The sequence below is a fragment of the Triturus cristatus genome, chromosome 3_1, assembly GCF_964204655.1.
Source record: "Triturus cristatus chromosome 3_1, aTriCri1.1, whole genome shotgun sequence".
Classification (NCBI taxonomy): domain Eukaryota; kingdom Metazoa; phylum Chordata; class Amphibia; order Caudata; family Salamandridae; genus Triturus; species Triturus cristatus.
In genome coordinates, this window is record NC_140583.1 from 723264879 (window position 1) to 723279759 (window position 14881).

Genomic DNA, 14881 nt, shown 5'->3' on the forward strand with positions numbered 1-14881 from the left:
ACATTCCTCTTCCTGTGCCATATTTATCCTTGCACAGCTTTGCTTCGGGAGCTCAGCCTGGATGACTGGCCTCGCCTCCTTTTTCTCCCTCCTCCCCTGTCAGGCTCCTTCCGACTCCTGCCTATATGAGAGCTTTGGCTGCATAACTATTGCACAGCCTTTCCCAGATCTTGCTGCACCTTGACAGCCACCAGGACTAATCCTCCTTCCCCAGTCAAGCCCTCAACTTCCTGCATTCAAGGCCTGCTCTCCTTGAGCCAGAGCTCTCCTCTGACCCGAATTCCTAACTGTATCTCTTAGTTTCCCTTCAGTGTTTGTATATGCGCCTACCTCTCCATAACACCCCAAATTGTTTATAATGTGTGTATGTGTGTCTGTAGTGTTCTTCCAGTGTTTCTATGTGGTTTTATCTGTCTCCAAGTGCCCCTCTTGATGGTTGCAAATGTGCGTATATCTCTGTAATGTCCTTTCAGGTTTTAGGTCATGCTCAGCATGTGCTCTCTTTTGAGAGAGATATTGTATACAAAAAGGGGCTTGCAGCTCTCACATTGTTTAACATTTGTTGGCTTCATTGTCACTCTTATTTGCTGCCTTCTAATTGGCCAGCACATCCTGGTTTCCTATTCTTTCGTCTGGAGCACGGCCCAAGTGCTGATTACTTCAGCTTTTTTGCTGTTGTTCCACTGATTGCGCTGTGATTTAGGTACTGATTTTATTTTTTCTTTATTCCCTGTCGCACTTATTGAATCTCTTGCCATTTGTAGCTATGTTTTACTATGCCACACACACTCCAAAGAAGCCCTTTTCTTCTATGAACTGGATGTCATCTGCTTTTATTGTGACAAGAGATGTTATCTGCTCCTAAATGTAGTTTCACTAAGACATGGGTGAAATTGCTTTCTAGACATGATAGGATTTTTTTTTCCAAATGTCATTTTAATATTTTTCATACATGGGGAGATCAACTAATTTGTTCAGAATCACATGGGTGTTGTACTGAGGCTTAAAAAGCATTGTCAAAGCCAAAAAGCCTTGTCTTTGAGACTATTGGCTCTGCCGCTGCCTTTTGTTCATGCTGTAAAGCATGGGTATTTTCAACTTTGGCAATGATTTGTAGCCATGCTGTATAGCAGTGTGGCTGCCAGGTGTGGCTGGCACTAATGGAAGCAATGAATGTCACCCTACCATTTTGAGGGAGAGGCAAAAAGAGGAGACGAAACACCGAGCAGCTGATAAGCAATAGCTGCTTGCTGCTCAGTGATGAAGGTTGCTGAATCTCTGTTTTTGTAGGTGCTGGCCTTCTTCGCCCTGCAGGCGCAAGCTCCAGCAATGACATGGCTTACAATGGCATGCATAGCAGGGTTGAAATTAGTGTTTTTTTCTAGGGTGGAGTTAATAAAGCTCCATTAATTTAAATGACCGGGGCAGGGCAGGTTGATATAAACAATGTAGGCGTGAATCAACCACGGTATGGCATCATAAGGAGAGAGGCAGGTTGAAGCCCGGGGAAGGAGTCCAACTAAGCAACTAAATGAAGTAAACTCAGTTATGGAGGTGAAGCTGTGCCCGCTCTTGTTGAGTGCACTCTGCACTGCAATGCTCTTTCTCCACACATCCTAAGCAGGAGAGAAATGAAGACAGTCACACAATCCCCAGGTGCTGTGAGCCTGGGTAGCCAGTGGATCTGGAATAATCTGTCTGTGACCGGAATAATTACAAGAAGTACATGTGCACTATTTTGACATTTTCAGCAGCAGAGAAGGACCCTGTGAAAAACGCAAAAGCCCAGGGATGTGAATGAAAATGCCAAGCTGGGAGGTGATTAATATCCCCTTGGAGAAAATGAAAGGTAAGGCTGTAGCACGAGCGAAGAGACATACTGAATACATGGCAGACCTTAACAAATATTCATTGTGTTTTTGGTGTGTACATCTGTCTTTCAGTATTTTTACGTCTCTTTCAGTTTCTCCCAGCTAATTGGTGTCCTGGCTGCCAGTAAAGTACCTACTCAGCATAGTTATCTATCCGTTCACAGCCAGATCCAGGGCACAGATGCAGCACTGAAAAGGCTTTGACTGTAAGTAGCTTCTATGATAATTGTTAGCTCATAGTAGCCAGATATCCAGTGGTTAGGCTGGGTGCATATTATGCCAGATGATGTCCAGTGTCAAGATCTGTGAAGTGGATAACCTTTGCATATGGCTATCTGAGGTACCAGAGCACCTGGAATGGCATGCACATGGATGCATTTGTTAAGAGATTGACCATGCACCCGGTCTGAAGACAACATGCCAGACAGGTATACTAGCAGGCCGAAAAAGGAGATGCCTTTGTCTTTGCCCTCATTTGCTGGGGATGCTAAGACAGTAGGAGAAACTGAGGAGGGGACTGAAGTAAGGTTATGGTAGTAGGATGTCACTTCCTGTACAGATGCACGCTGGGAAATACAGCAATGTAATTTCCTGTGGAGATGGATGCTGGGGAATGAAGTCCGCTTGTATATACAGGTCTGTGTTGTTTCACTCTGCAGAGCTATATACCGTAACTATTGATGTATATCTCCGAGGTAGGTGGAGTGGAATTCATAATACTAAATCTAACTTACCTACATCTACTTACCATGACAACAAAGTGGTAGTTGGCATTCTGCAATTATTATTTGTGACCTCGCTATTCTGACTTACAAATGTAAAATGTACCCCCAGACTTTATTCAATAATGCTTTTGCATCTTAAACCACAGCTATGTCTAATGTGTACATTGCTCACCTTGCAATGGCCTACAAAGTGCTCTGTTGTTCCAATGCTCGCTGACATGAATTCTGCAGTCAACAATTAGTAAAAAGAGAAAAATTAAGCAATATTTTTCAGGAGGGAGACACTCCAAGATAGTTATTGACTAGCGTGGAGGCAAAGGGTTCTGAGGAAACGTATTGAAATAAAGGCCTACTGGATTTGTGGGTCACAGTAAGGACCATTTATAAAGCGTGATAACACAATATAAATCTTTTGTTGGTGGTGTAATGCTAATTTTAGGAACTATGGTGAACTCTAAAGTGATTTTAATCCATGAAAAATGCTGATCCTCTACTGGGATTTGATTAAATATGTTTGAGCGAAAGCAGTTTTCTGTCATTATGTTCTAAAATAAGTTCAGGAAGGTGGTCGAGAAGCTAAATTGAGAACACACTTGTTTCTATAAATTCACAAACACCTTCCTCATCCTCATTAGAAACACATCTGATATGATGAGTAACACATATTTCCAACAGCATCAGCAGTCTGTTAATTGATTCCGAGAGTTCTACTGCAGCTTCAACAGGGTTCTAATAATAATTAGATTGCAAACATCCTGTATTCATGACAAATGTGAGGCACACCTGAACACCGATGCAGGAATCAGAACTGAAAGCATTACATACTGAGGGGGCTGTAGTAAATGAACAAAATAAGGGGCTTTATCTTCTCCACTAAACCATGGTGAGTGCTCTTGAAAGCTAAATGAGGGCACATTGTCCACAAATTCTCAAAGATCTTCCTCATTCATGGCAGAATAACAGTCTTGCATGCTGAGTGAAGCGTGTACTTCCAACACCAGAAGCAGTCTGCACTGGTGTAGCATGGGCGCCGTGGACCCGAGTGCAAGCAAGAAAAATAGGCCCCATAACCACTGATACTGAATTAAAGTGCAGCAACAATCAGTGTTCAGTGGGCCCCTTATGTCTCTGGGCCCCAGTACAACTGCACTTGCTGCACCACTGACAGCTAAACCCCTGCCAGTCTCTCAGTTGACTCCCCAGTGATCTACCGTAGTTTCAACCCAGAGTTCTAATGAACAACTCTAGAGTGCTTAAATTTCAATTTTGAATTTAACACAAAAGTGAGGCACTCCTGAATGTCATTTGTTTGGAATAAGATCTGCTAAATGTAAAGCTTTCCAGTGAAACAGGCTCAAGTAAATGAGCATTGAGTTGTTGATGCAGATATAAAACCAGCTGGTTAAAAATACTAGAGGAGGTATGGGTTTTTAGTCAAAAACATAATTTAAAGAGTCTAAAGAAAGCTTAAAAGATAAATTCCTACCCAAGTCCAGAATCAACTTTACCCATCTATTTGCCAAAATCTCTAATGCTTAATATAGACCTGGTTTTAAAATAGTAACATTTTGTGCTCCAATGGGTAGTGACAACCTCCAAAGAAGTTGTTCTTTAGACCTTTAATTTGTTCTTTTTACTTTCTCCCACTTCCTTTTTTCAGAAGATACAGCCCCCTGCATGAATGTGCATTGGCCTCAAAATATGTTTTTTGTAAGTTAAATATAAGTAAACATTAAAAATATTGAAAAAAGATATATTTAATGTCCCTAAAGATATCTTTCTGTATATTGTAGTACCTGTTACATTCAAAGATAATTAACTAATCTTTACTAAAACATATTTAGACCACGTATACTCTGTCAATGGAACCAAGCTATACCTGACTTATGAGCCCTAACTTTAGTGAGGCAGGTTTTCTGTTGCCTCTTCGGGTTCAGGGAGGACCTGGCTGGGCAGTTCGGGCTGGGCTGTTCCCTTTGGAGCAGGGTCAAGACTGATTTGCAAATGGCTGGGTCAAACTAGGGTGGCATGGTGTGCAAAAAAACTGATGGACTGGGATGCGGCCCGAGGAATTACCAGTGGCTGAGATGAATTCAAGCATTTCATCCATCACTTTTTTGTATACTTTAGTGTATCATCTAAGTGGGACGGGTAAGCCCAGAAGTGGGTCCTGTGCATGCTGTGCCACTGGAACCAAGCTATATCTGGCTGATGAATGCTTACCAGGGCAAAACCGGTCCTGGGCTGCTTGGGTTCTGGTTCAGGGAGGTCCTGGTGTGGCAGTTCAGGCTCGACTGGCTGAGGAGACCTAACTAGGGCATAACAAATCTTCAGTTGCCTGTTCCAGTTCAGGGAGGACCTGGCTTGGCAGTTCGGGCTGGACTGTTCTCATTGGACCGACTGATTTGAATATGGCTGGGTACAAATTCTGATGGCCTGGTGTGCAAAATGATGATGGACTGGGATGCAGTCAGTGGTGGTCTCCCACGATATCTTTACTGCAAACAATCACAAAACCAGAAAAGAATCGTGGGACAGATAATGAGAATAAAGCAGCTCACTATGGTCTGGACCAAAGGTTTGACAATGTGGAGAAGGTGGACCTAATGATGCACCTTCAATGCTCCGAGATGCCACCTGCAGTGAAGCGGGTGCATGGGAAAATACATGCCAGTGTCAAAATGGTACACAAGAGCGGGTAAATGTAAACTGACACCTGAGGGATGATGAAAGAGAAACGAGGTCCAAAAAGACTGCAAGACATATGGGGAGATTTTGCATGTGCAACAATACGCACGGACAAGGTGTACAGGGTCAGTCTTACAAGCCAGTATCATATGGAGCGGGCAGAGACTGCTGGGGGGGCTGTCTTCTGCAGGCACTTCAATCTTTAGGGATTAGGGACAGCTGTGCTGGCCGTAACACAATAGTGAATGTTAGACCTGGCATCATTGGCGTGGGTCTCCCTTCCCCTCTCCTCTTCCTATTTTTTATGTTGGCTGGATTTAGATGCTCCGGGCGCTGTACCACTGCTAATCAGTTCCACAGCGCGAATGCTCCTTGTATATAAATTACTGTATGACTTAGGATAACCATAATGCATGGATATGTGTATCATGTCCAATAGCGAGTTACCCTCCATTTCGCTGTCGCTACTGTGACACGATCCGTTCTCATAGGCCAGGCTGGGCCGGTTGAGGATTACTTGCTATCATCCTATCTGGCTCCAGGAACCTGATAGGTATTTCGAGTTTGATATGGTTGTGCTCAGGACATTGAGAGACACCTGTTAGTAAGGACCATTTATATATCCTATGTTTGGAAATGCCTCTTCTGAAAAAGCGGTAGTTTCTTGCCTAAGTTTTACTGTAGGCTTTGCAAGTATGTGTCTTGGCCATCTGGTTTTGGAGCAGCAGGGTCAGCTGGGTCAGACATGGCTGGAGAGAGAGATCGCTATTCAGAGCCTGGGGAGGGGTGACTCTTTGATCCGAGCAGGGCCGTGCCTGGCAAGGTGAATGATGGCTCCACCTCCCACTGGGCGTCTGATAGCAGACCCCCTCACTCTGAAAGGGCAGGATGTCACATCGTAAACCAAGTGCTCCCCGACCCCATCAAACTGGTTCTGACTGGAGTCAGTGATTTGCGACCTTAGAGAACAAAGACTTTTTAGGTATTAAATGCTGCACTGGAACTTTGTCGAAGTGTGTTCCTTCTGGATGTCAAGACGAAACTCTGTCCGAGTAAACAGAGGAAAGGACTTTGAAACTTTCACCAAGCTTGCCGAAGAAACTACCCAAGGGCCTGAATTTGAGAGCGCCTCCTGCAGAAGTCTCAGGGACATTAGACTTCACCCCGTCAGCCATCGGAATTCCGGTGCGAGGAATTCTGCTTGCAGACGAGGCCTCCGTCGAGTAATTTGGAGCCTCTAGGTCTACTGTGAGGACTGCAGACTGAACCCTTGAACCATTCGCTGGATCCGTGTGGGTCGCTGCAGCTAAGAGAGAGCTGCCGCCGCTGAGTGCCTGCCTGAATCTGAACCCTTGAACCTTTCGCTGGATCCGTGTGGGCCGCTGCAGCTAAGAGAGAGCTGCCGCCGCTGAGAGCCCACCTGAATCTGAACCTTTCGCTGGATCCGTGTGTGGGCCGCTGCGGCTAAGAGAGAGCTGCCGCTGCTGAGAGCCCGCCTGAATCTGAACCTCTGAACCTTTCGCTGGACCCGTGTGGGCCGCTGCAGCTAAGAGAGAGCTGCCGCTGCTGAGTGCAAGCACCCTTGCCAACGTTTGCATCATCGTGGCTCGTCCTGTGGGCCGCCGCAGCTAAGAGAAAGCTGCTGCTGCTGAGTGCCTGCACCCTTGGCCACTTTGCCTCATCGTGATTTGTCCTGTGGGCCGCCGCAGCTAAAGAGAGAGCTGCTGCCGCTGAGTGTCCGCACCCTTTGCCACTGGGCATCATCGCGATCCGTCCTCTGGGCCACCACAGCTAAGAGAGAGCTGTGGCCGCTGAGTGCCCGCACCTTTGTCAGCTTCGCATCATTGGGATTTGTCCTGTGGGCTGCCGCAGCTGAGACTGAGCTGCTGCCGCGGTGTGCCCGCACCTTGTTCACCCTGGTTGAGGATTGTTGCTATTGTCCTGTGGGCCGCCGCAGCTAAGAGAGAGCTGATGCCGCTGTGAGCCCACCACGGAGCTGCACGACGAGAGTCAATGCCACCACCAGCCCGGGCCACCGCAGCCACGTGCGGCTGCCACTGAGAGCCCGCCTGGCCCCGAGTGCCCGAACCATTGTGGGTGCACGCTACAGACCTCTGCAGCCAAGACTTGTGGTCGCTGGGAGTCCGCCTGTCACCGTCTCTGCTTCTTTGAGAAGCTGCATGCTGTGTCCCCTTTTACCAACAGGTATCTGGTGCGCAACGGGTTGCGTAGGCCCCGGCCTTGAACTCAGTCAGTGTCACGTTCTGGTGAATACGTATTGCTTTTTGGAGTCCTTATTGGGTAGCGTGAATTGTAGTTGTTGAAACGCTTTGAGAATTTCGAGTTAACCTGTTAGATAAAGTTAATATTTTTCTATACCTACCTGAGTTGTGTCCTTTTGTGGTGTTGTTATTACCGTGTTGTGCGTGGTCATAAATGCTTCACACACTGCCTCTGAGATAGGCCTAACTGCTCTTGCTACGTTACCACAGGGTTGAGCAGGGGTTGTCAATGGGGGTAACCCACTTGCCCTGACTTAGGAAGAAGGATCCCTATTTGGACATTGGCGTCAGCCATTACCAACTAGAGACCCCCACTTCTAACAGTGAAGAAGTAGCGAAAGCACCGGGTCTGTTAAATCCACCGATATGATGAGCCCTAGCCAGCATGATAGATCGGTTGCCAGGAGACAGAGGAGTATGGCTGCACCTGGTCTTTGCTCCAGTGTAGCTCAAGGACTAGTACAGACACTTAGGGGCAAAGCCATCTCCATGAGGGGGAAGAAGAGGGATTGGAGTAAAAGGGTGGAGAAAGCCTTCAACTAATAGATGGCAGAAGATGCAATGAAGGAGCTGGAGTCTGACAGTGGCGAAACAGAAAAAGAAGAGAAGAAAGTGAATTGTAAGTGGAATCTTAAGACTTTATTGTGAGAAGGAAGAAGGGGTCAGGGAGAAGTGTTAAATGCAGACAGCAAAGAATAGTAATCGGCTCATGTGTACAGAGGCCTTTACAGAATAAGGAGGCACTAGGCATATTATCATAAAAAATAGGGGGGAATCTTGGGGGCTACGTATGCAGAATACAGTTCAGTAATCATTAGTCAATGAAGCATCCGTACTGCGACCAGGATCTAATCAAAAGTCTGCGTCTTGGCCGCGTCGCTTCCGCAAAGTTCTCTTCAAGTGAAGCATGCTTCATGGCAGCAGCACAGCCGAAACTCTGCATTACTAACAACTCATTATACTCTACTCTGCACATGCTGCCCTCCACATTAATGTGGCAGCGACACTGGGACCAGCACACTGACAGATCCCTATGACTTCACGTAGACTGTAGACTGACGTACCCTTGTCCTGAGGATAAATGTGGAAACTTAGCTATTTAAGGGCTGAAAGGCTGACTAGATCTAATAGAACTGAGTTCCTAATTGATCAATATGGAGTTCTGAGGATTAATTACAAGATATTCCTTGATGATACTCTGCCTCAGCCTTTAATGCACCAGGACACCAACAGAGCAACGTTTTGTGAATATAGGCTTGAATATCACTTTAAAAACAAGCAGGTGTAAATACATGTGAACTAACAGTCATTGCAACGAACTGCCAATTTGTTCCTTGGATTCGTGTTAATAATTGACTTAACCAAATGATCTAATGCGTTGATGTATGCGGAACATAGATACGACCAAAGATGTTTCCATACAGCAAATGCACATTTATTAGGAGTGAAACCATTTTGAAATAATGTTGTATATGTATTTATGCAAATCTGCCTTCTGCAGAAGGAAGCCACAATGCTCTATGTGCCGGTAGTCAGCCAGAGCTCTCGCTCAACAATTGTTGCAAAGACTCGGGGTTCATCAAATCACTCACCTCGTAATCCAAAGGTTCCCTCGTGACCAGGTGGGTGCCATTGATTTCAAAGGCATTGGAGTATGGGCCGGAGTCTTGCCCCTGGTCAATGGTCACCGTGATGTCGGGGTCTGCGGCAATGGTAGTGACGACTGATCCCGCGGGTTCATTCTCCTCGATGTTACCCCTGCCGGCGGAACACCCTGCAGAAACACAAGCATACACATACATGTTGAGTCACGTGATCCCAGGCTCGGATCTCTGTATTGATGAGACAGTCAGTGTAACTATAATAAAATCCCACCACAGAGGCCTGCTCCGAAGGCTTGATGGGACGCCTGCTGCTGCTGTACAGAATAACACATCTCTTTGGACAGCACCGAGATGGCGAGCTTTAATGTCATGAACGTGTTTCAGGTGATGGGGCAGCTAATCTGAGCCCGCCGCCCTCCGAGGTAGAGTTCTGAGCTTCATTTGTTTCAGCGAGGAAAGAGCAGGTGCAGTACAGACTAACGGAAAGAAAACAAATGTCCCAGCGGAGGCGGCCATGTGTGGGAGGGCACAGGCTCAGTGTCAACGGTAAGAGGGCATCACATCTCAGCCAGGAGATAACTAGTCTGCTCCACACCTCTATATAGCGCAAAGGAAACAACCGCATCATCACTCGCCTGTGGCAGGACCAACGCCACCCAAAGAACAATAAAAAACGTCCCTGGGCTGAGAAGGCCACACCATAGAAGAGATGAGACAACAAAGCCCTGCCTCACCTCCAGGAAGGTGCTGCATTCCTTATAAATTAATTGTATTTTTGAGGAAGGTGCGGCATTATTTTTAAATATTTTTTTTTTGTTCTGTTGTTTTGTCTTAGAGTTTTATCAAGATCGTACCCCATGTTGTATATTTCAATGAAAGTGGCAGGTAGAGCATCTCAATGGATTAATTATGAGAGCAGCTGCCACTCATGTATTCGATTTATCTGTCAAAACATAAAACATAGGCTGGGTCTGGTGGACCTAGATAGAGGCTTCTATTCCTGAACCGACATCAAAACAATCCAGGACATACCTTTCTCTAAGGGATTTTCTTCTTAATAACTAACTGTTACACAGTGAGGGAGTAACATATTTTGTTTACAGTAAGACTGATAATACATAAATAACACAACCAGGAGATATCCTCAGATCCTGCTCTCTCCAATCGATGTCCCAACCGTCCCCTCACATATTCCAAATGAAATCATACATAAAGGATTCCACAAAAATATTCCACAGGCAGGCATATAGCTTAACAACCCCCTTCCCCCTAAAAATAAAACAGCAAAACATAACTAAACCATCAAAATAATACCGCAGCCCCCAACAAACCCAAAAGCAAAGCATCAGCAGAAATGTCCTAAACAATTTACTATCCATAACAAAACATTTGCCACCAGCTCTTTCTCTACTCCCTCGCCCCTTCCCACCACCCTTCCCACCACCCTGCCCCCCATCCTGCTGGAATGGACCATTGCCAAGCACTGGAAGCTGCCACGAGACTCATTGACTTGATTGCCCAGTTAGCCACTCACAAAATATGAACTACCCCGAACCTAATCAGCACTCAAATGATGAAAGCTAACACTCTCATCTCCTGCTCTAGCATAGGTCCATGTTCCGACATACTAGACATTTAGAGATTAACTTTGTAAGCAAAAAATCCTTTCCATGTTTCACACTCTTCCATCGCCAGCATTTCCAGCACGTGAAACTTCTTCACAGGCTCACACCATGCAGCCAAGCTCTTATTTGTCAAACAAACCTTCTTTCTTCACACAAACACACTGGGCAACCTCAAGGCTCACTTTGCATCTCCTCATCATGTCCACGCCCCACCTATGATTCATGTATTCCGCCATGTTCTTTTTTTTACACCCCAACGGCTAGAAATGTCTGGGTGGTCTGAACACTTTCTCACCTTGCAGTTAACCACCAAGGAAACAGTTCTTTGGCGACTCTCCACCCCCTAAAGAGCTCTAACTGTATCTTATCTTCAACTGACTGGGGAGTGGTTCTGTATGCTGGCATTTTTTTACAGTGCATCCCAACACACTTTTGACTTCACTGTCAGCTGAATGGTCTGTGTCTACATGACCATTTCCTTCAGGATGGTACAACGAAATCATTCTATGGACAATTCCCTAATCATCCAGAAATCCACACATATATATTGGCTTTTATGAAACATTTTGGTCTTTTATACTGGCAAATAACATACACTCACCAATGTTGCCATTTGGTTACAACTTTCATTAGTCAGTGGGCAGAAATCTGCATATGCTATGACCCCACCTAGCCTCTTTCTCTTGAATAAAGAGCTGTTTATCAAGCCCAGGATTTTATGATGTGATGTTTATGTGACCGCCCCCTCACCAAGAGTCCACCAAATATCTCAAAACCTCTGAGTAGCACCCAGTCTCCCTATATTTTGTAATGCTTTTGGGGTAATCCCTGGCTTTGTATAATGGAATACTAATGGGCATACAGTGGTCCAGGCCCCGTTCCCATCAGACTGGGCAGGTCTACTCCTCACCAGCTTCGAGTAATGTCTCTTTTAGCTAGGAAAAGGCCCAGTGGAAGAAAAGCCAGTTTGTACTTGTTGATGTGTAGCTCATAAAAAACATTAAGCAGAGCCAGCTTTTCATGTTACTTCGGTCTGCCACCGGTCTGTCAGGATGACACTTCGCCAGAAGGGACGCATCTTAGGACAGAAGTCTCAAGAAGGGTCCCTACATCTCAGGCAGCCAGAAGAGTGTATTCAGTCACAGTGCCAAAATCTGTGTATGGTACAGTACACTACATGTAGGTAATTAAATTGGATCACTCTAAACTGTGAAGCTATGGTCGCCTTTTAGGGGCCATCAAGGCCTCTGCCATTCCTCCTCATACATTTTCCCACGTCATTCCCATGTGTGCCTCAGCCCTATAAATGTGTTAGGTGTACTTGTCAGCAGGAAGCGATAGAGCACGGATAGTTCACGTATCCCAATGCCTCCAAATAGTAATTTAGCCTCGGGTAGCACAACTTCTGGTCCCACCTCCCAACTAAGGATACTGGGGCGTGCTCTACCCTCTCCTCCAGGGAAAACCTTCCCCTCTAGACTGCATTGGCTACCCGTGTGGTGATTCCACAGAGTCACCCATCTAGTGCCTTGACGGGAGACAGGCATAACCCTCTATGGTCAAGCCCCTAGCTACATTAGGGATCGCCTGACTAAGTATGTCCCAGGACGCTTCCTTCGATCTGCTGATGCTGTCCAGCTGATCTGCCCCCGAAGTAATCTGGCTTCCAAGGGCGGGCGGGCTTTCTCTGTTATTCTGCCTTGTCTTTGGAACCAGTTGCCGGATACTTTACGAAAGGAACCAGGCTTACTTCCCTTTCGAAAGCTATTAAAAACGTTGCTTTTCAGAGACTCCTCCTAGGACCCATGTCATCTGGACTGTTTTTGCCGGGCTTTCTTTGCTATTCTCCTTCGGCCAGCGCTAAGAGACCTGTCGGTATACATGCGCTATATAAATTTCCCTACAAATACAAATACAAAATACAAACACTATGCAAGGTGTAACGTCCCCCTGGGCTTCCGCCTATCAAAACCTTCCCTCCTGTGCTGGAACGGGGATCCTTCCTCCAAAACTCTCTTGGGGCCCTTTTGGAGCCCTCTCTGTATTACGGAGCAAGACCACTGACTCATTGTCAGTGAAGTTGCTCTCCCCCCTCGCAGCTCCACCATCAAGTGAGGCCTTCCCCCGAGCCCCTGCACTCTCGAGTGCTGGTGTTCGAGGCCCTCCTCCACCCGCAGGTTATACCTGCGCCTCATCCCTGGTGGTCCAGTGGACCTCTGTCTCCTTTCTCTCGCTCCGCTCTTTCTCTCAGTTTTCACTCATTTTTCACTGATTTCAATCTCCCCCTTTCACTCCCCCTCTGTGTCTTTCCTCCGTTTTCACTCGCTTTTTACTGATTTCAATCTCCCCCTTTCACTCCCCCTCTGTGTCTTTCCTCCGTTTTCACTCGTTTTTCTCTGATATAATCTCCCCCTCTCACTCTCATTCTGTGTCTTTCCCCCACTTTTCTTGCTCCTTTCACTGCCTCATTTCCTCTCTTTTTGCCTTTTTCTGTTCGTTTTTCCCTGCCGCTGCTGCCCCCATGGCCCCTTTCCCCAGCATTACCAACGTGACCGGCCCGATCCAGCTCCCCTCCCTGCTCCAACCTCCCAGCTGTCCAGCCCTCCCCGACCACTACTTTATGGCGGCCTCTGCGGGGACAGGCGAGCAAGACCACTGACTCATTGTCAGTGAAATTGCTCTCCCCCCTCGCAGCTCCACCATCAAGTGAGGCCTTTCCCCAAGCCCCGGCACTCTCGAGTGCTGGTGTTCAAGGCCCTCCTCCACCCACATGTTTTACCTGCACCTCATCCCTGGTGGTCCAGTGGACCTCTGTCTCCTTTCTCTCGCTCCGCTCTTTCTCTCCGTTTTCACTAGTTTTTCACTGATTTCAATCCCCCCTTTCACTACCCCTCTGTGTCTTTCCTCAATTTTCACCCGCTTTTTACTGATTTCAATCTTCCACTTTCACTCTCATTGTGTCTTTCCCCCACTTTTCTTGCACCTTTCACTGCTTCATTTCCACTCCTTCCTCTCTTTTTGCCTTTTTTTGCTGGTTTTTAACCTGCCGCTGCTGCCCCTACGGCTCCTCCCCCCCAGCACGACCAACGCGACCGGCCCAATCCAGCTCCCCTCTCCGCTCCCGCCTCCCGGCTGTCCAGCTCTCCCCGACCCCTACTTAATGGCGGCCGCTGCAAGTCCACGCCGCTGGCGGGCCGAAGACGTGCCGCTGGCAAGCCCATCTGGACCCGTCCGCGACCTGACCGCGACCAGCGCCTGGAACCCTGGACCTCCGCAACGCCAACGCTACGACCCAGCGGCACTCCATGCTCTCAACCCAGGATGCAACAACAACTGCAAGCTAGCATCACCAGCCGACACTTATGGACCCTTCAGCTGTCACCGCTGCCGGCACACCTGCCGCACCGCCAAGACCACGGACCCAGGGCAATCCGCCCGCAAGATCACAACCCAACCAAAGACCCTGCAATGCATCCTCCTCAACGTCCGATCCCTCCACAAACACGCCACCGAAATCTGGGACCTCCTTGACAGCACCACCCCGGATGTAGCATTCTTCACCGAAACATGGACCAACTCCACCTCGGGACCGGACATCGCCATCGCCATTCCCCAAGGATACAAGATCTCCAGGAAGGACCGCCCCACCCGCCCAGGAGGAGGAATCGCCATTGTCCACAAATCCACCCCCCGCTTGACCACACTCCCTGACGAGCCCACAGACCTGATGGAACACCTTCACGTCAAGATACTGACCAGCCCTACCACCACCCTCTGAGGAACCCTCATCTACCGACCCCCTGGCCCCCTCAAACTTTTCGCTAACCCCAGTTGCGCCTAAGTTAAGCCCGTCTGCGCCCGTCCGCGACGGGCCGGGACCAGGGGCCATACACCCTGCCCCTCATTTGGTCTATTCTTCCGCTCAACTCATAGCTCTATCTGTCTTTCCTTCTCCACCCCTTTTTTCCTTACATCATTTACACTCACTTGGTATCCTCTCCTCCCCTTTGCCTCATTCGATACCTACCTTTTTCAACTCTTCCTTTTGTCCCACTACATTATCCCCGGTTTCTCGTCCCCCCCCTG

The 14881-nt window shown here is 47.5% G+C and overlaps 1 protein-coding gene across 5 annotated transcripts in view; it reads right to left on the reverse strand.

Annotated features, from left to right (window-relative positions):
* The window catches only part of CDHR5 (cadherin related family member 5), a 342674-nt gene that overhangs the window by 266069 nt on the left and 61724 nt on the right, over positions 1-14881 (reverse strand). For all 5 annotated transcript variants that reach the window (XM_085644838.1, XM_085644842.1, XM_085644841.1 and 2 more), the window contains exon 2: positions 9159-9340. In XM_085644838.1, coding sequence (XP_085500964.1) covers positions 9159-9340 — 182 coding nt within the window. The remainder of the gene's footprint in view (positions 1-9158; positions 9341-14881) is intronic.